This window comes from Strongylocentrotus purpuratus, unplaced genomic scaffold (assembly GCF_000002235.5).
Source record: "Strongylocentrotus purpuratus isolate Spur 01 unplaced genomic scaffold, Spur_5.0 spur5_contig_845, whole genome shotgun sequence".
NCBI lineage: Eukaryota > Metazoa > Echinodermata > Echinoidea > Camarodonta > Strongylocentrotidae > Strongylocentrotus > Strongylocentrotus purpuratus.
Genome location: NW_022145552.1, coordinates 895,830 through 919,082, shown reverse-complemented (window position 1 = coordinate 919,082; position 23,253 = coordinate 895,830). Strand labels below are relative to the sequence as shown.

The window sequence follows — 23,253 nt, the reverse complement described above, 5'->3', positions numbered from 1 at the left end:
ATGACTCAATGCCGTGTGTTTATATGGCCAATCGATATTTGTTTGAGAAGCAGCGAAATGTTATCGGGGTTTACAGTCTAGAGTTTAGAGTTTGCCATCAGAAAGGTGACACATGGCAAGTCTCTACCGGAAATTTATAATTTTTGTTTTCTTTTCAAACTATTTCACCGCGACAGCAGTTTTCCACCCAGAGAGTTGTTTTAATTAAATAAATGAGAACACTTCTAAAATTTACTTTAATAGCATTTCGTAATAACGACATTAATTTTTTTTTTAAAGGAATGTGGCAATGATGGGCCAATCTATTTTATTGAAAATTGCTGATCTGTCTTTTCCCGATGTTGCATGTGGCACATATAGAGCGGGGAGTATATTTGCCTATCCATTTCCTCCTAAATTGTTGCTTCAGCCCAGGCTTCCCCAGCTCCAAAAGAAGGAAGTATAGGCATATACTTTGTCATGTACACTTACCAAAAGTGAATCAATTCCCCCCAAATAGCAGCCTGTCGTACTTTTTTTGTGCCGGGGGGGGGGGGGGGCACGAAAATATATTTTGCTAAAATTATTGAAGAAACGGGAATGATGATGATGATGATGATGATGACGATGATGATGATATGATGATGATAATGATGATGATGAAGCCATGATGATGATAATGATGATGATAATGATGATGCATAATAATAGCCTACAAGTGCATGCAGATCAACTATTTCTTCTTCTTGAGCTATAGGATCCATAATTAAAGATGATTAGCCTAGCTAATATAGCTAAAGCATATATATTATTAGTAGTAGTAGTAGCCTACTCAGTCGTTATAGAACAACAAACAGGACATACGTTTAATTACATTCATGTTTGTGTTTTTTAATCTTCGAGATTTCTGGGAGCTGAAATTCGGTCTTTATTGTAAATTTTGCATACAAGAAACTATGTGTGTTTTCCCCAATCAATCGGGCCAACTTCACTGCGTGATGGGAAAAACCCTTACATCCCTCGCAGTGCGAAAACTACATCTTAATCTTATAAAGAGGAAAAAACCAATCCTCATCGGGTTATAAATAAGCACATTCTCATAACAGCAAACTGAAAAGACCTTTGATAAGTAACATATAATTACAACATCTATAAATGTGAGCGAGCGTAGCGAGCGAGCTTTTGGAGATATTGCTCTTATTCGCTTGAAATTAGGGGCACGTTTAATGATGAGAGGAAAAGTCGAAGGGGTAAGACACTTATTTGAATATAAAAGGAGCACGTGTCAATTAAGTACAAAGAGTACAAAAGAGGCAACCATCAGATTTGAATTTGGGCATTTATGAAAAGGGATCAGGTTAATTATCACAGATGAAAATGGGCACTTATCGAACCTGAAAAGGGGCCAGGGCTCAAATTAGATTTTTGTCCACGGGGGCTCTTTCCCCCCAAAAGAGCCCCCGTGAACCTTCTCACGGGGGCTCTTTTAGTGCTGACGGGGGCTCTTATTTTAATACAAATTTCCATTGAATTGGTACCCATGAATCTCCTAAATTCCTTGTTTTTTATCATTATCATTTATCGTTCATGAGCCGCGTAGCGGCGAGGCGATTTTTGTTGTTGCTATTTTGAACCCCCGTAAGACAGTGATCTTTTCCTGACATCTACTAACATGCGGAGCATTTTTTGGTGCTATTTTGAACCCCCGTAAGTGATGCTTTCCTGGCATCTACTGACATCTATACTGTGTAGGTCTGGACACAATATTGATGGCATTTTTCTATGCACATCACATTTTCACTTGACAGCCCAAGGGGGAGGAGGGTACAGTGGCGGATCCAGGGGGGGGGGGGGGGGCCCGGGAGGCCCGGCCCCCCCCCCTTGAGAAAAAAATCATGTAAAATCACGTGATTTTTACCTTTTTTGGGGGTTGGGCCCCCCCCCCCTGGCGCTCAAGGGGGGGGGGGGTTCAAATTGAATTTTTTTTTGAGGATCAAAAAAAAAAAAAAAAAAAATGTGCTCACTACCCCCCCCCCCCCCCCCCCCCCCCCCCACTGAGCGAATTTTTGGCCGGCGCGATTTTCAAATTTTCGGGAGCAAAAAAAAAAAGTTGGGCTCCCTCCCCTAAGAAATCCTGGATCCGCGCCTGGGGGGGGTAGGAGGGTTAAACCCCCTCAACCACCTAGATCCGCCCCTGCAACATCTTTGGTCTTGTTCTTCTTCTCGATATTGATTTACTGGTCCTTAGAATCACCAGATTTCAGAGGATTCACACTTTTCACAACGAAAAACTTCTGCATATTTCAGTCTTTGCGTGATCGTCTTCAGCTCCAGCAGATATTGGGCGTAAGCGTGCAAACCTGTATTACCGGCGCAGTATAGCCACTGCTGACGGCCGCACAATCGAGCTTCCGTTTTTTTTTTTGGTTTTGGTAATACTCATAGAGATGGGAGAGATAGCGCCATCTAAGTTCCATTTCATTGGTTTAAGGTTTGAAAATTGATACTCAATATTGTGTTAAAGTTATATCAGAAAAGATAATCTTTATTTTATAATTCCACGGGGGCGATTTTTAATTTTGCAATCGCCCCCGTGAGCAACCGGACGGGGGCGATTATGGAGCTCACGGCGGGGGAGAATCGCCCACCGCCCCCGTGTATTTTGAGCGTTGAAAGCTATAGGGCAATGGCCATACATGAAAAGAGGCACTTATGAGAATGAAAAAGGTACACTAAAGATAAAGGGAAATGTGCATTTGTTGAAAGAAAAGGAGCACCGATCAGATTTTAATAGGGGCAATCATCAAAGATGAAAAGGGGTAATTATGAGAATGGGAAGGGGCACTTATAAGAAGGGAAAAGAGCATTTATTCGGAAGGAAAAGGGGGACGTGTCAAAATAAAGGGGCACTTATAAGAAGGGAAAAGAGCATTTATTCGGAAGGAAAAGGGGGACGTGTCAAAATAAAGGGGCATCTATAAGAGATTAAAGATAAACTTATGGTAATGCGATTAATTGCATTGTGAAAGTGTGGAAAGGATCAGAAACAGTTGATCATGTAGCATGTAAGTATTGGGGTGCACTGCAAGGTTCTGGAGTCATCAAAATCATAATAAATTTGACCGAGTCTTGGTAAAGTAACAAGCACTCACATAGAAAGCTATATATGGGACAACACACATGGTGTCGGGGCTAGTACTTCCTTGATTTCCTTGTCTTTCTATGCTCATTACTCAGCCAGTATACATTTTCTTCCAAAATTGTTTGGCACATGTCATTTATTTGTAATCTTGAACATTCAGTGTAAGTTTCGTTTGATTCTGTGAGAACTTTTTTTTTTTTTTTTTTACCAGTACTGGAGTTTATCTTTAAAAGAGCACTTAACAGGAGGGGATCGATCGAAGGGCCGGTACTTGTCAAAGTAAAACGAGTATCTCTTAGAATTGAATAGGGTAATTTACAAGAGATGAAAAGGAACACTTATGAGAATGAAAAGGAACTATTTTCATAGATGAAAAGGGGAATTTATGAGAAGGGAAAGGGGCTCTTTTTTAAATGGGGGCACTTATCATAAGGAAAGGAAAAGGAAAGGGGGCACATGTGAAAATATAAGGTGCGCTTATCCAAGTTAAAAAGAGGTAGTTATTAAAAGGGGAAGGGGCACTTTTTACAAAGGAAAAGGGGAACTTGTCAAAGCAAAAGGGGAACGTCTCAGATTTGAATAGGCCAATGATCAGAGGTGAAGGGGTGTTTATCAAAAGTGAAAAGAGGCGCTTCTCGTACCTGAACAGGGGAACTTACTAGAGATTTAAAAAGGCACTAATGAGAATGAAAAGGGGAAGGGGCACTTTTATAAATTAATAGGGGCACTTGTCAAAAAAAGTGAGAGCACTAGCTGTGCCCCCCCCCCCTCCCCCGGGAGCGCCGACTCTGGGTGGGATTACCCGTTTATTAATTAGTCAGAAGCTAAGCTCAAAATTAATGATATTGATAAATCTGTGCGACCATGGGCGAGGACTTTGGCCACTGAAAGCGAAATTATTTCAATTATTTTTGCGAGATTTCGCATCTGGAATTTTCACTTTATATATATCCCGAAGAAAATAGAAACCCAAGATCTGAAAAGTGTGAGCACTTAAAGGGATTTTGCAGCACAAAATCCCCAAAATCATACCCAATGTTTAGGGGAAAATGACTTTCGGTTGTCTAATTGCCCTAAAACCAAAAACAGCCCCCCCCCCCAAGCCTTTTAATACATAATCATTTTTATTTAAAAAACCATAGAGATATATATTAGTAGTATATATATATATCTCTATGAAAAAAACGTATTCTTCTTTTTCTTTGCATTTTTGTGAACAAGTGGCTTGCCATAGTCAAATTGTTACCCTTAGATCCGGATCCGGAGTATTTCGAGGAAGACTCAAAATGTCGTCCCAGGGAGAACAGAAAGACCTTGCTGCTGAATTCATGTCGAAGGTCAAGATTACTGATTATCCTGATCTAGGTAATTATTGTCATTCAATTTTAAGATCTATTCCGCTGCTGAAAATTCGAGCTGAGCTGTGCCTGTGTTGTGGCAGTCAGTGTTAATGTGTTAAGGCTGTGCCTGTGCAGTGGAGTGGCCATGGGGCGTGCCTGCGCCTGTGCGGTTTTTTTGTGGAGAGCCTAGCCAGGCTGCAGCAGCGCCAGTGCTGCCTGCAGCTTGCCCTGCAGTACCAAGTTTCATGGCTAAATATGCCTTCACACTCGCTCTGGCTGAGCCTTTGAGTTACTTTAAATTTAGTGTCGCAAGCTGGTGTTGGTGTTGTGAGAACACCAACCCCATACATAGTCATAGGCCCAGCCAGTAGGGGCGCTGGTCCGAGAATGAGGATCGTCCGCATAAACGAGGATATCCTCGTAAACGCGTACAAATCATGTCCTAAAAAAATAAGGATCGTCCGCATTTTGGCTGGAAACACAAATACATGCCAGAAACACAAATACACGCCGGAAACACAAATACACGCCGGAAACACAAATACACGCTGGAAACACAAATACACACAGACGCAGTATAGGCTACATGAAAACAACTGTTCTCACACTGCCAATTTGATACTTTCATTACAATTTTTACACAGCTATTATTAATAGCTGTGTATAAAATAAAGGCCCAAAATCTTTGCATGTGCCGAATGTGCATAAATTAAGTATCAAATTAGCAACGCCAACGTGAAAACAGCTGCTGTTGTTTACACACTGCATGTGTTTGTTTCTCCGGCAGAACCAACTAACAAACCAATTTTCCTAAACTTGCTTAATACCTTGTAATCAGCTTTCTCCACAGCAAAACCAAAATCAGTTGTAAAAAATGATACCAAATTGTGTAACTTTCAGATATAGTTCTGAAATTTAATTTTGATTTGTGGACTCTATTTAATCAAAATTAAATTTCAGATCGACATCTGATCCCGTCATTTTCGTCATGAATCAAGGATAGCTCAACCCAGAGTTTGTTTTTTGTTTTTTTGCACAATTTTTTGATATAATGCACTTGCATTGTAAGGTGTTTGGGACTAAAATTACGTAAATAACTTACACAGCAGACGCTATATCATTGAGGTTTAGCTAGAATGAAGCACTTTGTTCCCCAAAAAAGTATTTTCTGTTGAAATTTACAGTAGTAATCTGCTCAAGGTTATGGTATAATGTAGCTTACAATTTACTACCTTTTTTCTCTCACTTTGAAGGAAACCGTTTTGAACCCAAGACTTCGGAGCCCATCACTCGTCCTCTCGATAGTCTAGATGAAGTCTTGTTATGGCAACCAGATGACCAGTTCAACGTTGCCAATTCCCCGCTGGCTACTCCAACGACCCCCGCTGAACCTCGACCTATGACCCTTGTTTGTCATGACATGAAGGGGGGTTACATTGATGACAGGTGAGCAAGATTGACTGTACCAGTATATGGAGAAGTCATGTGGAAAAGATATTGCCGTGACCTCTGACCTTCATGTGTAGGACTCAACACTGACAGGCACAGGGACATGTGGGCACTCAGAATCTATGTCGGGACCCCCCCCCCCCCCAACAAAAAGGAAAAACATTTTTGTACATACATGTATGGCTCATGAATACAGGCTCTATAAAGCATGTGTCCTGGAAACATGTTATGGTCGAGCCCAGGGTATGTTCATTAATATCCCAAGATGTTTAAATGCTGAAAACTGGGATTTATTATTGCAGAAATACTCTTATATATGCACAGAATTTCAGGTTTTGTCCCCCCCCCCCCCCAAAAAAGTCTTTCTCTTAAAAAGCACTTTGATGACAATGTAAATGTAAGTAGGTAGTGAAGAGTACAACATTTATAATACAGTGTACCCCATGCACAATTATTAATGAATCCCAAAAATACTCCTGACACATCCTCACTCCATTCCCTTTCCGTCATCACAGATTTGTCCAAGGCGTACCCATCAGCTCTGCCTACCGCTTCTACCACTGGCAATACATTGACATCTTCATCTACTTCAGCCATCATTTTGTGACCATTCCCCCACCCTGCTGGACGGATGCTGCTCATAAGAACGGCACCCTCATGCTTGGTGAGCACCCCACCCCCCTCCCTCTCATGCACGTGCCCCCTTGCCCTTACTTAGTCTTCAAGCTCAGATTCTAATTCGACACTTGTAGTCTCATACTAGTGCAGACATTCTTAGTTATGCACAACGTCTGACAAGGGTGTGTGCCTGCAAACTCCCTTGTCCCATAGCCACCAAAATAAATTCATGGTCCTACAAATTTTTTTTGCATCAATAACTTGATAATCATTCACTTATTTGATAGGTTGGACAAGCAATTTATTTTTTTCTTATGCTTTCTTTCGTTAAAGATGTAGAAGTAAAATGAATGTGCAATATATTGTTCCACCCTCCCTATTTCTTACATGTATCACTGATCTTGCACCACATGTAGATCCTCTTTCTCTATTCTCTAGTACTGCTTAAGCATTGTTCTCACTCTGACCCCAGCCATTGTAAGAATATATACATGTATACATATATAGTTTTCTATTTTCTGGAGCTCTGTTTCGGTTTGCTAATGTAATCTTGAAATTTTATTGTAGTGATTTTAAATGTTTTTCACCAAAGCTCTTTGTCAGTTGTCCAGAGCTACATTGCTCACTTCTCCTTTGTCTTAAAACACACAAAAGAAAATCTACTTTTTTTTTTACATGCAACTTTTTTTGTTTTCACAGGAACCGTTATCACTGAATGGCAAGATGGGAAGAAGAGGTGTGCGGAGATGTACGGGAGTGAGGCCGCGTGCAAGAGATTTGCAGACAAGCTGGTCGAGATCGCCAAGTATTACAACTTTGAAGGCTGGCTCATCAACATTGAGAACCCCATTCCAGTAAGCAATGTTTCTGTTGGAAGTTTTGTCTACACTTGGCTGTGATTGAGATGATGATGGTGGTGGTGGTGGTGGTGGTGGTGGTGGTGGTGGTGGTGGTGGTGGTGGTGGTAGTGGTGGTGGTGAGGGTGAGGGTGGTGTTGAGGGGGGTGATGATGTGGGTGAGGGTGATGGTGATGATGATGATGATGATGATGAGGGTGATGATGGTGTGGGTGAGGGTGAGGGTGATGATGATGAGGATGGTGAGGGTGATGATGATGATGGTGAGGGTGGGGGTGAGGGTGATGATGATGAGGATGGTGGTGGTGATGATGATGATGATGATGATGATGATGATGATGATGGTGTGGGTGAGGGTGATGATGATGAGGATGGTGAGGGTGAATGTGTGGGTGAGGGTGATGATGATGATGGTGAGGGTGATGATGATGAGGATGGTGAGGGTGTGGGTGTGGGTGTTGGTGATGATGATGAGGGTGAGGGTGAGAGTGATAGTGAGGAGGAGGAGGAGGAGGAGGAGGAGGAGGAGGAGGAGGAGGAGGATATCATTTTGCCACACTGTTCAGAAAGCAGGCATAATAGCCCTATCTGAGGGATATTTAGTTCATCATGGTGGTTTTGAATCCAGGACCTTCTGCTCCATGCCTTCAAGGATTGCAATATCCAAGTTTTGGATTGTTTGGAGGACATAGACTTTTTTTTAGGTTAAAATCTTTCATTGACTCATTTATGACCCAAGCCAGGGAATAACGTACCCTTAGTATTTTTTTTCTTCTAAATTTCCCATGCTAAAAAAAGTATTATTACCATTATTTGGGGGAGAACCCTGTTTTTGCTATCTGGAATGAATCTGAAACGTTTTTTGTTCCAAGGTTTATTGATTGCTGGAAAAGTGGGCACCTTTATGAAGCTAAAAATTTAAGTCTTAGAAATTGAAATAATCTTTAAGTTTGGCAAAGTATTTAAAGACGCTGCCTTAAAATTATGAGCTACCCTCATCAATACTTGTGATTTTTTTTGAAGGGGCATGTCATTTCCATCATCAAAGATTGTCGATATCTGACCGTTTTACAGAACGGTTCTTCCTTTCTCTGTTTCTTTCAACAGCCAGAGCACATGCCCCAGCTCCTTTTCTTCGTGCAGTACCTCACCAAGCAGATGCATCAACATATTGAAGGGTCAAAGGTCATATGGTATGACAGCGTCATTGCCGACGGCTCGCTGCGCTGGCAGGACATGCTGAATGATAACAACAGGTAGGCATGGTGAATGTTGGAAGAGTGACAAAAGAGATAAATACTTTTATTACCGGTAAAATGAAATATAATATTCAAGCTATTCCGATTTCCCAGTTTGATTTAGTAGAGGTGTTTTGGGATGATGAGCTTTTAAGTGAAATACATCTGATTCTTATCATTCAGTTATTATCACCACTTAATGATATTTCATTACCAACAGCCCATTATGTTTTATGTGATTGAACAATAGACTCTATACATACAAATGGAACAGAAAAGTTGATTTGTGTGAAATTTTAAGGATAAATACTGTCGAACCTGCTTTAGTGACCACCTGTCTGCAAAGACCACATTTTTTGTTTCCCTTGAATATGGTTTCTCATTGAAACATGTACTAAAGTAAACTAAAAAGACCACCAGTCTATAAAGAACACTTTTTGCGTTTCCCTTGGCAGTTTGCTGTAGACAGGTTTGACTGTATTAGGTTTTACTCATTGCAGTACATGAAGGATGTATTGATAAATGGAGGGTTTATGCCAAATGTCAAGGAATTGCAGGAGTCGTCTGTAGTTACTTTCTTTTCAAAAAAAATTGTGAAGTCTTTTCTTGAACGTTGAATTCATTCTGCAGAATCTTCTTTGATGCCAGTGACGCCATCTTCTTGAACTACACATGGAATGAGAACAAATTGGCCAGCTCTGTACAGAATGCCGGCCCTCGAAAGCACGACGTCTATGTTGGGGTGGATATCTTTGGAAGGAACTGCTTTGGAGGTGGGGGATGGAACACTAACAAGGTACTGTCACATCATGGTTTATCTATAGTATTGACTTATGGGGTTGAAAGTAGGCCTGTAAACGGTCATCGGATCGGGGGCTGATCTTGAGCCGATCAGGGGTGATCGGATAATAATTTCCGATCAATAAAAATGATCAGAAAAAATGTCGTAATTTTTTAATTTTTTTTTTAATGCCGACAAATTTGGAGTTGTTGTAGACCATGTTTGTTGATATTTAGTGCCTTTTCATGACTTTAAAATTGATAATATTGGTCCAAGAGAAGAGGCAAAACATGTGGGCCGCCATCTTGGATTATAATGCATGCCTACAAAAAAATCTATATATATATATATATATATATACAAATTTAAAAAATTGGCGTACCGATCACAGTTGCGAGGGTGTGGCCCTGATCTTCCGATCCGATCAAAGCCCCAACTTACAGGGTTAGTTGAAAGGTCACAGGACGTACAATACCGGGTAATTTTTTTAGTCCACCTTATGTATCACATGAATCCAATAAAGCTCTCTCTCTCTCTCTCACTCTCTCCCTCTTTTAATTGATTAACTTAAGTGATTTTAGGATTACTCACACCTCAACTTCTAGTTAACTGCTAGGACAATTCCCCAAACTCGTCATTCCCCCTCCCCCCCCCCCCCCCCTCCTCCTCCTCCTCCCTGCAATTTGTGATTCTACAATAACAACCTGTGTAGTACCACTTCCAACCCACTTCCAATCATCTTTCAGGACAATTCCCTCCCCTCAAACCCCCCCACCTGAGTTTATTCTTTAAAGCCCCACTGTACAAGTTGTAGCTACTTGCTCCCTCTATATAGAAAACAATGACTAAGTGGTGCCCGTTGGTCCCCAATGATCCTCTTTTTCTTATGTTAATTGAGAGCTGAATTAATAAGATAGCCACCTGTCAGTGACTATGCTGGGTGGTCTAATCCCTCAAGGCCAAACTAGTACAGACAGGCTTTAAATTCTATTCTTTTAGACTTGTCAGACTTGTTTTTTGTTTCTGTCCATCAGGCTATGGAAGTGATAAAGAGGCAGGGTCTCTCGACGGCCATCTTTGCTCCGGGCTGGGTGATGGAGAAGCTAGGAGAGGCAGACTTTGTCGCAAACCAGGACAAGTATGTTAACCCATAGCAGTTTAGTGTCTCCTTTTAGTGGCCTTTAAAATTTTTTTTTTTTTTAAGTTGATACTCTAAGACAATCCCAAATACTGAGATAATTACATAAATAGAAAGCTTTTAACCCCCATAATAACACCAAATGGTGTCCACCCGACAAAACAAGTTTAGAATAATGAATTTATTCGAGTAAACTCTACCAAAATATCTAAGTCTGAAACCCGGAAGTGCACGTAGAGTCGGGCCTCTATCCGTGACGTCACGAACGGGACTCATGGGCTCAGTGAGAGTGAATGGCAGTGATATCCCTACATACATGCTATCCTGTCAGAGCTTAGATTTGTTGTTGTTAAGGAGTATATTTGATGGATTTTCTGTGTTCATTTGAATGAAGAATAACGAAGCAACATTTTCCAGTCGCTGATTTCTTTTTATATCCTCATATTCACCTATTTGGTAGAGATTTAAGACGAGTTTACTGCTTAGGAATTAAAGTTAAATCGTGCACGTATGAATAGGCGGATGCATTATATCGTCATCAGATAAGGTAAAGGAGCAGTTTTGTAAAACGAATAGGTCTAGAACTATACTTATCATAGATGTGTGTGACTGCCTCAAAAAAGGATACAGTACCAGTTAAACATTTTATGTTGTAAATTATCAAACTTGAACGAGATCATGCAAGCGCGCTTCCTCTATAATATTTTGGCGAGTGATGCGGCTCTTGCATGAACGTTCGTGAAGCGAGCAGAATCGGGAGGTAAGACCAAGCCGCTGCTCTAGGCGCTGCTTGCTTGTGATGGAACGTACGTGCGCTAGTTATATGTTTATCGGCAATTGCAAGAGAATGAAAGCGACGTTGCCAGCTAAGAAAAACAACTAACAAAGACTTGCTCCTGACTACCGGTGTCAGGATTGGTAGATGAAGGATCTTCAGGGCCAAGGAAGGCGAAAGACATGGGGAAAAGGAAGAAGAAACCATCGGGAGTTCGCTGTAGTGTATGGTAATGAACTGTGCATGGGTAGACAGCTACTGTTCACTCCGTGCCTGGGCCGATTTCAACACCAAAACAAAAATTACATGGTGAAAATATCGACTAATAGCACATCGTTGGCATGTATATGTCATAATGTTTAAAAGGGGAATCGATATTAATACTATGAAGTACTAGGGGAAGATAAAGAATTGTACATAGAATTATGATTTATTAGACTTTTCAGCCTTTGAAACAAAAATATGCAGAAAATCGTATCACTCTGCACATGTTTGCTATGGAACATCCGGGTACGTGAATATACTCTTTCCCGGACGTGAGGTCATAAATAGTAGACCAGCGCCGTGACTGATTTTCTATGCAAAGAGAGGCGGATATTTTCGACATTTCAATCGAGGATTTCGAGTAGACAGAATTTTTGTGTGATATACTAAGTAATTGAAAAACTTAAAAATAACATATACTTGCCATAGGTAACAAATTAAGGGACATTTATTTGCTTAGAGTATCAACTTTAAAGAATTAAAAAAAATTATCTTTTGATCTAGAATTCTAGAAATTACATATAGTACTTGAGCAGAAAGAGCAAAAATCACTGAAGATTTTGAATCCATTTATAACGCAGTACAGTGTGCCATTCATGAACAGGAGCTATTTAATTGTATTCCATTATTACAGTCTCTAAATTGGCAACGAGGTGTGAAATTTGTAATCACTACATTTATGTACAAATTGGCAATTGTTTGGTGAACTTAGTAATGTTCATTCACATTAGTTCATTTCATGTACAGTTTTAAAATTTGATATCAAATATTTAGGAGTGGAAAATTGGTGCCAATTTGAGCATGAAAAAGTGATCTATGTAGACCTTAAGAATACTGTGAACTGCTATAATAATTAATACATATATTATATCGTGCATTCCCCTGTCTTATGTGTGCAGAAAGTTTGAGATGTTTTGTTTCTCATGCTATGCTATATTCAGTAAGTGCAACGTCCTTGGTCTACTTGGTAGAGGTGTTGTGGACTAGTTGATATGTCTTCGGACGGTGGATGAAATGGTCAAGGGTTTGAGTCCTGCCGCAGCACCAATGTCCATTGGCAAGACATTAATCTACTTTGCCACACTCCATCCGGGTGGTGTAAATGGTCACCTGTAGGAAGGAATTCCTTTAATGCTGTGAGCACCGAACTGGGTAGCCTACCAGAGCTGGGACCAGTTTCACAAAGCCTTGTTTCAAGGACAAATGACAAAAATCAGTGAGAAATCTGCTGATAACCAACAAATGTAATTTGTCACTGATGACAAGTTTTGTGAAATGGGCCCTGGGGTAATGTTAGAGCACCTTGCATGGTAGATATGTGTGCTATGAATATATCCAATACTAATGCTATTAGTGCAACTAATCAGCAATAAACTTTAATATCATCCAATCATTTTTTTCTCTTCTTCAATGTATCAGGTTCTGGTCTTTGCTAGACTCCTATCTTTACACCCATGGGGTCTCATCTCTACCCTTCGTCACAAACTTCTGCAGGGGATATGGAGAATTCGGTTTCAAATGTGGAAATGTAAGTTGGTTTCAGATTTAATATAACAGTATATACTTATGAGCAAAATTAGGAGACAATTGTCTTTGAAAATCTCTTAGATGTAAGTGCTAATGGCCTTTTGTATTGAATTTGATTTGTTTTTACTTGTTTGAATTGTCCTGAAAGTCAGCCAGTGTTTTAGAGGAGGTCTCCTAAATGCATCCAATCATGTGCCTGCTGTCTTATCATCTGAAGTATTTAAAAAAAAATTAAGTATATAAAAATCTACAAAATTATAAGATATTGCATCACAGCCTCATCACAGATTTGTCAATTTGTCCCCATGGGACAAATATTTTCATTTCATTAACTTAACCCCTTAACTTTAATATCAGTCTGGTTTCATTAATCCATTTCTGTTCTGTTTGGCAGATTTCTCTGCTTCTATTAAGAGCAACATAGTCTAAAATGTAGGCCATTGTTACTCACACCAATGCTTTGAGCCCATGTGTTTCCATTTCAATGTGAAAACCAGAGAGACGAGCTGACATCGATATAGCTCTGTTGCATTACCTATGTGTTTTAGGGGGAAATGGACTTTCCCCCTAACATTTCAAATTTCCTGCTGCATTTCCACTTCCACATCAAACCAGCATAAAGATGGTATCGAAATGACATTGAAATTAAAAACCATACTTCAAACTAATAATGCATTGTAGGGTAGAAGTGCATGGGAAATGCATGCCTTTAAAAATCGAGAAACAGACCCAAATCTAAACAAAAAAGTTTTGGTGTGACCTAGGCATAACATTGATGTTCTCTTATAGAACCCACGATGTAGCTCCAACACTGGACTTTTTATCACAGAATGCATGTGAATTATGACGTTAAAGTGCATCTGTATTTCACCCCTATTTCCCTTTGTCAGGAGGTGATGAAGAAAGCATGGTGTAATCTGAGCAGTCAGCAGATAGTGCCTACCTATGGCAAGGAGCAGTTCTCTGACGTAGAGGGCGCTTCAAAGAAGACGGTCATGCAATACGTGGTGTCCGATGCCTTCAACGGAGGCGGTTGCGTGGAGATTCATGGCGGACTGGCAGCTAGCCAGGTCACCAGATGCAAGTAAGTCAACAGCAGGCACGATCAAATCTAACATACTTTATGGAGATGATATTTTTTTTACAAACTGATACCAAATGTGATTTTTTATGAAATAATAAATTGAAATTGAATTGAAACGATGCAAGATAAAATTGTCGGTAAGATGTGTGGGAATTTTGACTTGATTTGATTTTTTTTTTTTTTTTTACTCTTTCGCCGCACCCCGACTTTTTGATATTTTCTTCTTTAATACAACAATGAGATTACAGATTTAGTAGCATTGATAAATATATTATTCTTCGATACTGTTCTACTTGTAAGTAGTGGAAAATGTGCATTATTTAATCACAGTGCAGTACATTTCATTTAAAGGGGGTGTAGCATGGCAAATACTGGTTAACGCCATCTACAACTTCTTTTGGACAACTGCACGTAAACTAATGGTCTTGATTTACGGTCAGCGCGCGCTAGCGTTTGCGAAAGAGACAAAAGTTTCCTCTTCGGTTTTGCGTATGTTGCACGCACGTGAATACTGCGGTTGTGTCGTCCATAGTTGTACTATACCCGATTGGCCCCGAGTCAGGCCGAGGGAAAGACACGTAGTCTCGTCATGCTACACCCCCTGTAAAAGAGTCTAGTCTAACTTGTGTCCTATTTCTTTATTTGACCCCTCTTCCACAGGTTGTTTGCTACCGGTATCTCTGGGTCACACCCTCTTCTGGTCTCCTACACTGCCAAGCATGGAGATAACTGCAAGATGTGTCTCTACCTATCCACGCCAAACAAGGAGATACTGCTGTGGAATACTGCAGGTAGATAGGAGAACATGTCCTTGACATCGGTTCTAGGACACCTACCCCCCAGACAACTATCCTAGGGGGTAGTTGTTCGGGGGTAGTTGTCCTTGGCGGTAGTTGTCTGGGTGTAGTTGTCCGGGAGGTAGTTGTCCTGGGGGATAGTCGTCTTAGAGGGTGGTTGCCCTAGGGGGTAGTTGTCTTAGGAGGTAGTTGTCCTAGGGGGTAGTTGACTGGTGGTGGTTATCCGGGGGAATGGATGTCCGGGGGAAGGTGTCCGGATACGCTTGAAATCAGTTTACCCCTTTCAGGCTATTATTGCTCTTGGCCCTGTCTTCTAAACAGTTGGGATTCATCCCAACTTATTTGAGAGTGATATCAATCACAACTATGTACATAAGAGATAGGAGACTGCAAAATTGCGATTAATTCGGATCAGTCGCAAGTGTGTTTAAGATGGGGCCCTGATCTGCTGGGATGGTTCTAATTACAATGAATTGATAAAAGGAGTAACAAATATATATGCGATACAAAGAAAAGTTAAAGGCCATCTATACTAGTTTGGCTAGGAGGGATTAGACCACCCAGGGTGGTCACTGACAGGTGGCTATCTCATCAACTCAGCTCTCAATTAACATAAGAAAAGAGGATCATGGGAGACGAATGGTCACTGATTAGTCATTGTTTCCTATATAGAGGGAGCAAGTAGTTACAAGTAGTGCAGTGGGGCTTTAAGAGATAGTGATAGGAAAGACAAATTTAAGAAAGAAATTTTGTCCAAGGGTAGAAGTTCAATGAAGGCAGTTTTAATACCACCAACAAAAAACATGCCAGCAATGACAAAAGAAGCCTGAACAATCACTTGTACTATGGTGTCATTAGAAATAGTAAGGCTTTCAAAGGAAATACTACAGTATGATGCTATAAGTAATCTACTGAGGGGCTTTTGGCTTATCCGTTTACAAACTGACACCACCTTTCAAATTTGTACCTCAGCTTATTTTAATATTTAACAACACAACTTCTTTCGAAGCCTCCTTTTATCTGGTCACTCTTCTTACATCATTCAGATTATGTAGAAGGAAAGGTAGAATCAGAGCTTCTTTCTCGGCTCAGAAAACTTGACAGAGCAATAAAAGTATTGCAATTTGCCTTTGCTGAGACAATTTTTTTTCTTTTTCAATTCAATAAACCATTTGTCTATCTATCTATTTATCTATCTATCGAATGTGTAGTCCTGTAGAAAGAATACCCCTATGATTTCTGTACTGAACCTAAACTTACCTCATTATGTGCATCCTGGAATATATGCTTTATTATGTTGAAATTTTATCAAAAAACAGAGAAAGAAGATAGTTCAAGCATTTCAAGAAGTACAATTGGAGCTGAACGTACACATACTTGTAGCGGTAGGATAATGAAACAGCCTACTTTGTTTGCTATTTAGCTTGTAAAGAGACTGCATTATACTGACACATTTATTATTGTCACTATCTACATTGTACATGTATATATACTTTGTGTTTACTAGTTGGTTCATTGTTCATGTTTGTACTTTCATACACTATATAGTATATACCTATTATCATTTGTATCTTTGTGTCATTATCTATGTACAATGTATGTGAATTGTATTCATAAGTCATGCATTGCTATTAATACTTTTGTGTTTGTTTGTACTCTCAAACCCCAAAAGGGGGTCAAAGAGTCAATGAAATTCTAAATTCTGAATTCTATCTAAATTATAATGAATATGATATTCACTCTCTCATCAAGATGACATGAAGGCAGGCGAGCAACCCATGAGTACCTATGGCCTAAGACTCTCTGCCCTGGTCGACCATTCCACCGTCCCCGACTCCCTCAAGTCCTCCGATCCCACCATCTTCTCTCCTCTGGTTGGCACGTGTCATAAGATCCTCCAGGATGCATCCTTTGGTATTGACAGCTCGGTGGTACCTACCCAAGGCTGGGTGACAAGGTGAGGTTTCCCAAGGGATCATCCAGTCCATTGGTACAATATGTTTCTGTAAAAATTATCTAGGGTTCCATGGAGCAGTATGCTTTAAGAGATCCTCTAGGATGCACTGTTTAGTATTGACAGCTCAGTGGTGCCTACCCAAGGCTGGGTGACAAGGTGAGGTATCCGAAGGGATCGTCCAGAGTCACTTGGTGCAATATGCTTCTGAAAGGATAATCTAAGGTTCTATGTAGCAGTATGCTTCATAAGATCCTCTAGGATGCACTGTTTAGTATTGACAGCTCGGTGGTGCCTATCTGAGGCTGGGTTACAAGGTGAGGTTCCAAAGGGATCATCAGTGGCAAATGGAGCAACATGAAATATTGCATCAAACTCAGTGATATTTGTGTTCTTTTCTCTTCCGACAAATTGATGCTCTACAAAATCTACTGCAATGACTTTATTGAGTTTATTCAAAGTTTATATAATTCTTGTCTAAAAAAAAAACCATGCTGAATAGGGATCCGATATCTTTGTCTTGATTTAGCTCATGCTGCAATGATAATTATAAAACTTAGGTCAGTCAGGATCCCCATGACTTTTACAAGCTGATCGCCTGTCTGATTATCAAGATATTTATGATTGAAAATCGAAATCAAATTTTGCGTTTGCCAAACGGTTTTCATAATACTACAGTCTATTGGAGAAAACGAGTATGGTAAAACTGGTCACTCAAAGGTTTTTACTTTTTCAGGCACTTCTTGATAATTTTGAAGCGCAGTTTTTTTAGGGCTTCAATATAACATCATATCACAGACACTGATAACACGTAGGGCCGTGCATCTCAGATTTAACATTGTTAAACAATTCCCTCTAATATCAAGATCTGATTATGGAGCCTACTTTTTTTGTTTGGCATAATCACATGACAACTTTCTTATTAAAGTCTTACAGGCCTTTCTCGATATTGACTTTCAATTATTTTTTGTACGATACAGGAACTACCTAGTACCAGAGTCTGTCCTTACTGCTGGTGCTAAGATCACAGAGATTGGTTTGCTTTGCTTCTCAGCAGCTCCTGTCGAGTCTTACTCAGTCAAGATCGGAGAAATCAAGGTGAGTAACAACAACAGACGTTTCATTTTGATGTTTATTGATGGGAAATATTTCTATTACCTCATACTTTAGGAAGAATGTTCAAGACTTCAGTTCATTGTAAATGAGTTTCAATAATTTTTCGAAAGCAGTATTCCATCATGTTATTTACACTCTGGAAGCATGATTTTGTTATACCATCTATATCATTAAAGAAACATAATAATAATAATAACAACGATATAGAGTATTTGTAATGTGCCAACTCCACATGACTAATGTGTTCGAGGCCAGGCCTGATAAAACCCGATTTTTCTTTTAATTTTCCTGATTTTTCCCGATTTTTTTCTCTTCCCGATTTAAAAAAAAAAAAAAAAAAATCAGATTTAAATTTTTTTTTTTTTTTTTTTTTTTTTTTTTTTTTTATACCAGATTTTTTTTTTCTTCCCTATTTTATCGTGATTTTCCCAATTTCCCCCTTATTTTCTCTATTCTTCCCTATTTGGCCCTCAATTTTCTTAATCAAAAGGGGGGAATGTTGTTAAATGCCATTTTTTCCCCGCGAATCCTCTTCTTTTTTTTTTACTCAAGGGGGGCGTGATTGAGGGGAAAACAAAAAACCTATTTTTTTTTTTAGTGCTCACTATCACCCCTGGAGGCGCAATGGAGAAGAACAATTATAAGTACACAAGTCATATCTTGTTTGAAAATATGTACAATGCACAAGGGCAGATAATATTTTTTATATTTTATGAACAGTTGGGTCAAACATCTGTTACTTGTTCTGCTTGCTTAATTGAGAGAGGACATGCGAGACCTAACTATCCTTTATTTTGAAGAAAAAAACTCTAAATATTTATAATTTTTCCAAACGCCAGGTCGTTGACCCCGGATCGCTTCGGGACCAAACACAGCAGGTGACCGACCTATCCTGTCAGGACGTCACCTGGCATCCACCCATCGCGAATGTCGTGGACCCGCACACCGTCGTTTCCCTCTGCGCCACGCTGACCTGGTCCTACCCCGCTGGCCTTGGGGACCACTTTGACATCTACTGCTCCGGCATCGAGCGCGACCCCAACCAGAGCCGTGCCGTCAGTAAGAGCGATAAGCTGTTCGTCGGGAGAGCTCACTCGCACAGCTTCCGCGTGTGTCATCTGCTCATCCCGAAGATAGAGAACGAAGGCCAGGAGGACTGCATTGAGTTCTGTGTGCAGCCGACAACGAGGGCGGGCTTCTCAGCACCTCTACTTGATGTCTCCAGCTGCAAAGTGGTCTACTCCAAGTAGTCTGGGTGAGGTTGAGATTTTCTTTAGAATGTACAGTCAAACCTGTCTATAGCTACCGCCCAAGGGAAACACACAAAGTGGTCTTTGAAGACAGGTTCCTTTAGTACATGCTTCAATGAGAAACCATTTTCAAGGGAAACAAAAAATGTGGTCTTTGTAGACAGGTGGTCTTTATAGACAGGTGGTCACTAAAGCAGGTTTGACTGTATTTTGAGAGTTTCAGTCACTGCTGAATCTTTTTTGTGATGATCATGGTTGTGTAAACAATACTTTTGGCGAACATTTCTTTTATTTGCAATAAGATACTCAGTCCCCACTCACCTTTTTCCGTGTATGTTATTATTCGCTGCAGGGATTACCATGTGATTAATGCAATCTGTGATCAAATTAACAGTTATTACTGATTCATTCTCAATGAGAATATGGGTATGTCTCTTTTCAAGTCAATCATGAAAGTGAGCATCGCATCAAAATCAGTATATTGTCTCTCATTTAGTTAGTGTAGGTCATTAACCACGGAGCAATTATTGTTGGAGCATGATGTACAACGATCACTTGACATATGCTTCAAAGTTTTATGTATCTTTTCTTAAACAGCAGGTTTATTTGCAACTATGTGTAGATTTTAGCGATGTGCTATGTTTTTATATGATTTCTTTTATTTGATTGATCTATGCATTGAATGAATACATTCCATACTATATTAAGGTTGTCTGGATTATTTTTTTATTGTGTTGAAAGTACAAAAGATTCCAGTACTTCTGTGAACCCCAATACTTATTTTGTACACCAATTCTACCAATCAAATTTGCAATCTTTCTTGCTTTTGTCAAAACTTTCCATTTATTGAAAAAAGTGAAAGGGAAAGAAAATGATCTCATCCGTAGTATATTATGTCTATCCCTATTTTTTGTCAATATTACAAAATATCTTGTATCTCTGTATTTGTGATGGTAGCATAGCTAAAATTAAATCCAATCCAGCATTTTCAAAATGTGCAATGAACATATATGTTGAAAGGGATTTAGAAGATAACTTGAATGAGGTATTTTTATGCATTGACTTACTGTTACTTTTATTTACTACTGTTGACTAGTTGAAAGATGTACACATGTAAGCAAGAATGTGTCACTCTTTCGGCCATTAATTATTTGCAGAGTTTTAATCTTCTTCATGTAAATGATGAATGTGATAATTTACACATTCCAGCAGTTGGCCACAGCAGTTTTGTTCTCTAAATTGATATTCAATGACCATAGCATGCAGGGATGCCAGTTTTCAGGCAAAAGCCTGAATTCAGGCCCTGGCGATATATTTTCAGACCATAGTTTAGGCTTTTTTGTGTACAAAATACCTCATTCTAGGTGATTTTCAGACCCATCGATCAATTCTAACTGGCATCCCTGAGTATGACAAGGATACTTAAAAAAGATGTAAATCAAAGCTCTTTATGTACAATTGCATTTAATCATGACCTGGCTGAATGCTGATGTGTGAATTTGACTTGTTCAAAAAACCAGAAGCCTATATTTTTCAGATAAGTTTTTTGTGAAACTATGTGTGCCTTGTGTACTGTCCAAGAGATGTGTGATAAATGTATCTGTGTAGAGATAGTATTTGAGCAATTATTTGCAGGGCTGTCAATAGTATGATATCTGCCACATGTATGAATTACATGTTTATAGTGATGATGTAATGAGTCCATAAGCCACAAATCTATATTTTCTTGACTGTTTCCTGCCATTAATACTATATATTCTGTAATCAGTATCATCATGTGTGCGTGGGGCAGGCGTCAAAAGGAAACAATGTTTCTTGAAAAAATATATACCGGTATATTACTACCGGTATGCCAATTCTGTGCATTTGCAGCTCATGTGGGTATTTGCTACATAGCTTGTATGTCTTTTTAGAACCCATGCATTCTCATGCATACTTGGGGTCTTGTACCTAGAAATTTTTCCATGCTTCCTTTAAGCAGCCCAGAGAGGCAACAACGTGATACTTTTATTTTATTCATTTTTTATTAATCAGCTATTTTTCTATAATTTGATAAGGCTCCAAGCTAATTGTATATTTGTCAGTGTTTCTTTGTTTGTTTGTTGTTTGTTTTTTGCCCTTTAAAAGCAATGACATTTTATTTTTTTGTGGCTATGCTGTAGTGCATTAGTAGTTTACGTAGATAAATATATTTGGTGTGAATAAATAGAGCATATACGTACTTATGAAAATTAGATATTTTACACGCATTTCTAATGTTACTTGTAGTTACGGAGCATCATGTAGTAAAAATTATAATCACAGTTTATTGATAGAATTCCTGAGAGGAAATAAACATGTAAAATGTGAGTCCTGCTCGATAATCATGGGTCATGGAATTGTTTTTTGCCAGCAGGATATATATAGTATGCGCTTCGTAGGTTGCCATAGTCTTTCATTGAGGATAAACCATGTTATTATTTGGAGGGGGTGGGGAGTTGTTGGGTTAAATATGGCAGTAAACAAAAGGCCTGCAAAATAATGTTAAGATAGTACTCGTGGGAGATATACTAGTTCAGCTTACAATTATTTGGTGAATGGAGGCATGTTTTTTTGTTAGGGGGGGGGGGGGCGTTAAAGTAGATGTAACATATTTAATTTGCATTCTTTCATTCCCGTGGTGGTATTTAATGTGGAAGAAAAAATATAAAACTTTCTGAATTGAAAATGAATCAAAGCTAACATTAGCTATCTGCTGGAATATAATGATGATGCGTGAAAAATTAACCAATTTGATGGAAACAAATAAAATATGAATGCTTCTAGCTGAGATAATCGATAGTCTATATCAAATGTATTATTTTGCAGGTTCATACACTGCTTTGTTAACTTTGTTGAGACATGATCTGATAGATTGCCTGTAAACAAAACAGAAGTTTTTCTTTATTAGTTTTTTTATGAAATGGTGAAAAAATAGCTGCCTGCATCAAGTGCTCGCATGTGCACTCACCCAAATGTGTGTTATGAGCCACAGAAATGTGAAGTCCATTACATTTTCAAGGCTGTCTACAAAAGGATAAATAAACAAGGCTCTATATACATGTGTAAGTGGTAAATGTTAAAGCATTTTGTCCGTCAAGTGCCATTAACAATACAAAGCTCTTACAGCCATTTTGCTGCCGTTTGATTTGTTTAAATGTAGTTTTATTTTATTAAATTGAGGCTCATGTTATGAAAACAAAAAAGTGTCTTTCAAAATGCTGAAATCGTTGTGTAGTAAATGAGTCGTGCAGTGAACTTAGTGAATACCAGATAGAATTGAGGGCAGATATTTTTATCAAAAGAAAATGTTGATCAAATTGAGTGCTTTAAAAATTAAGGTAGTTCATAGGATAAATGTATTGGATTTAAAGGGGAATTCCACCCTGATATTAAGATAGTTTGAATAGAAGCATAGCAAAAAGATAAACGGGTCAGCAAAACGTGACTGTGTGACCAAAATGTTAGAAAAGAGCTGTTAAAGATCTATATGTGGTTTAATTTTCAAATTTCCAGTTGAATTTTGTTTAATTTTTTAATTTTTGATTTTTTTTCTTCTTCTTTTTTCTTCTTCTTTTTTTCTTGTGTGAGACAGTAGAGATTTACTAAGTGTGATTTCCATAGATACTAAATACATTTATTTATTTTTGTTCCTAATAAAGTCCATATTTCAATAATGACTATTCTTCCATTTATTTATTTTCGTCATCCAATTTCACTGAAATTGTGAAATTCTAATTTTTCTTTCTTTGTGCATGATAGTTTTATGTAAAGTATTTTGTACTACCAGTACGTTATTTCTAGTTTCAACATAACACATTAAATCAGTATCATAACATCATCTGTATTTCAAGACAGAATTTTCAGGAGATTAAGATATGGACTGACATATTAACACCAATTGGATAATTGTTTTTTAATTGCTC

The 23,253-nt window shown here is 38.9% G+C and overlaps 1 protein-coding gene across 1 annotated transcript; it reads left to right on the top strand.

The window, feature by feature from the left end:
* Positions 1–4,357: 4,357 nt before the first annotated feature.
* LOC589610 (cytosolic endo-beta-N-acetylglucosaminidase) lies at positions 4,358–21,540 on the top strand. Its single transcript, XM_030991503.1, has 13 exons — positions 4,358–4,486; positions 5,715–5,907; positions 6,426–6,574; positions 7,228–7,382; positions 8,493–8,641; positions 9,254–9,419; positions 10,439–10,542; positions 13,001–13,109; positions 13,999–14,192; positions 14,853–14,983; positions 16,742–16,946; positions 17,924–18,041; positions 18,899–21,540. Exons 1-13 carry the CDS (start codon positions 4,408–4,410, stop codon positions 19,307–19,309), a joined length of 2,163 nt encoding a protein of 720 aa, XP_030847363.1. The 5' UTR covers positions 4,358–4,407; the 3' UTR covers positions 19,310–21,540.
* The last annotated feature ends 1,713 nt before the right edge of the window (positions 21,541–23,253 follow it).

Bases quoted from the DNA above. Each gene is read 5' to 3' on its own strand.
- LOC589610 (XM_030991503.1), top strand. From the start codon at position 4,408: ATGTCGTCCCAGGGAGAACAGAAAGACCTTGCTGCTGAATTCATGTCG. The intron at 7,383-8,492 runs GTAAGCAATGTT...TTCTTTCAACAG, and splicing joins ACATTGAGAACCCCATTCCA to CCAGAGCACATGCCCCAGCT. The intron at 14,984-16,741 runs GTAGATAGGAGA...TCTCTCATCAAG, and splicing joins ACTGCTGTGGAATACTGCAG to ATGACATGAAGGCAGGCGAG.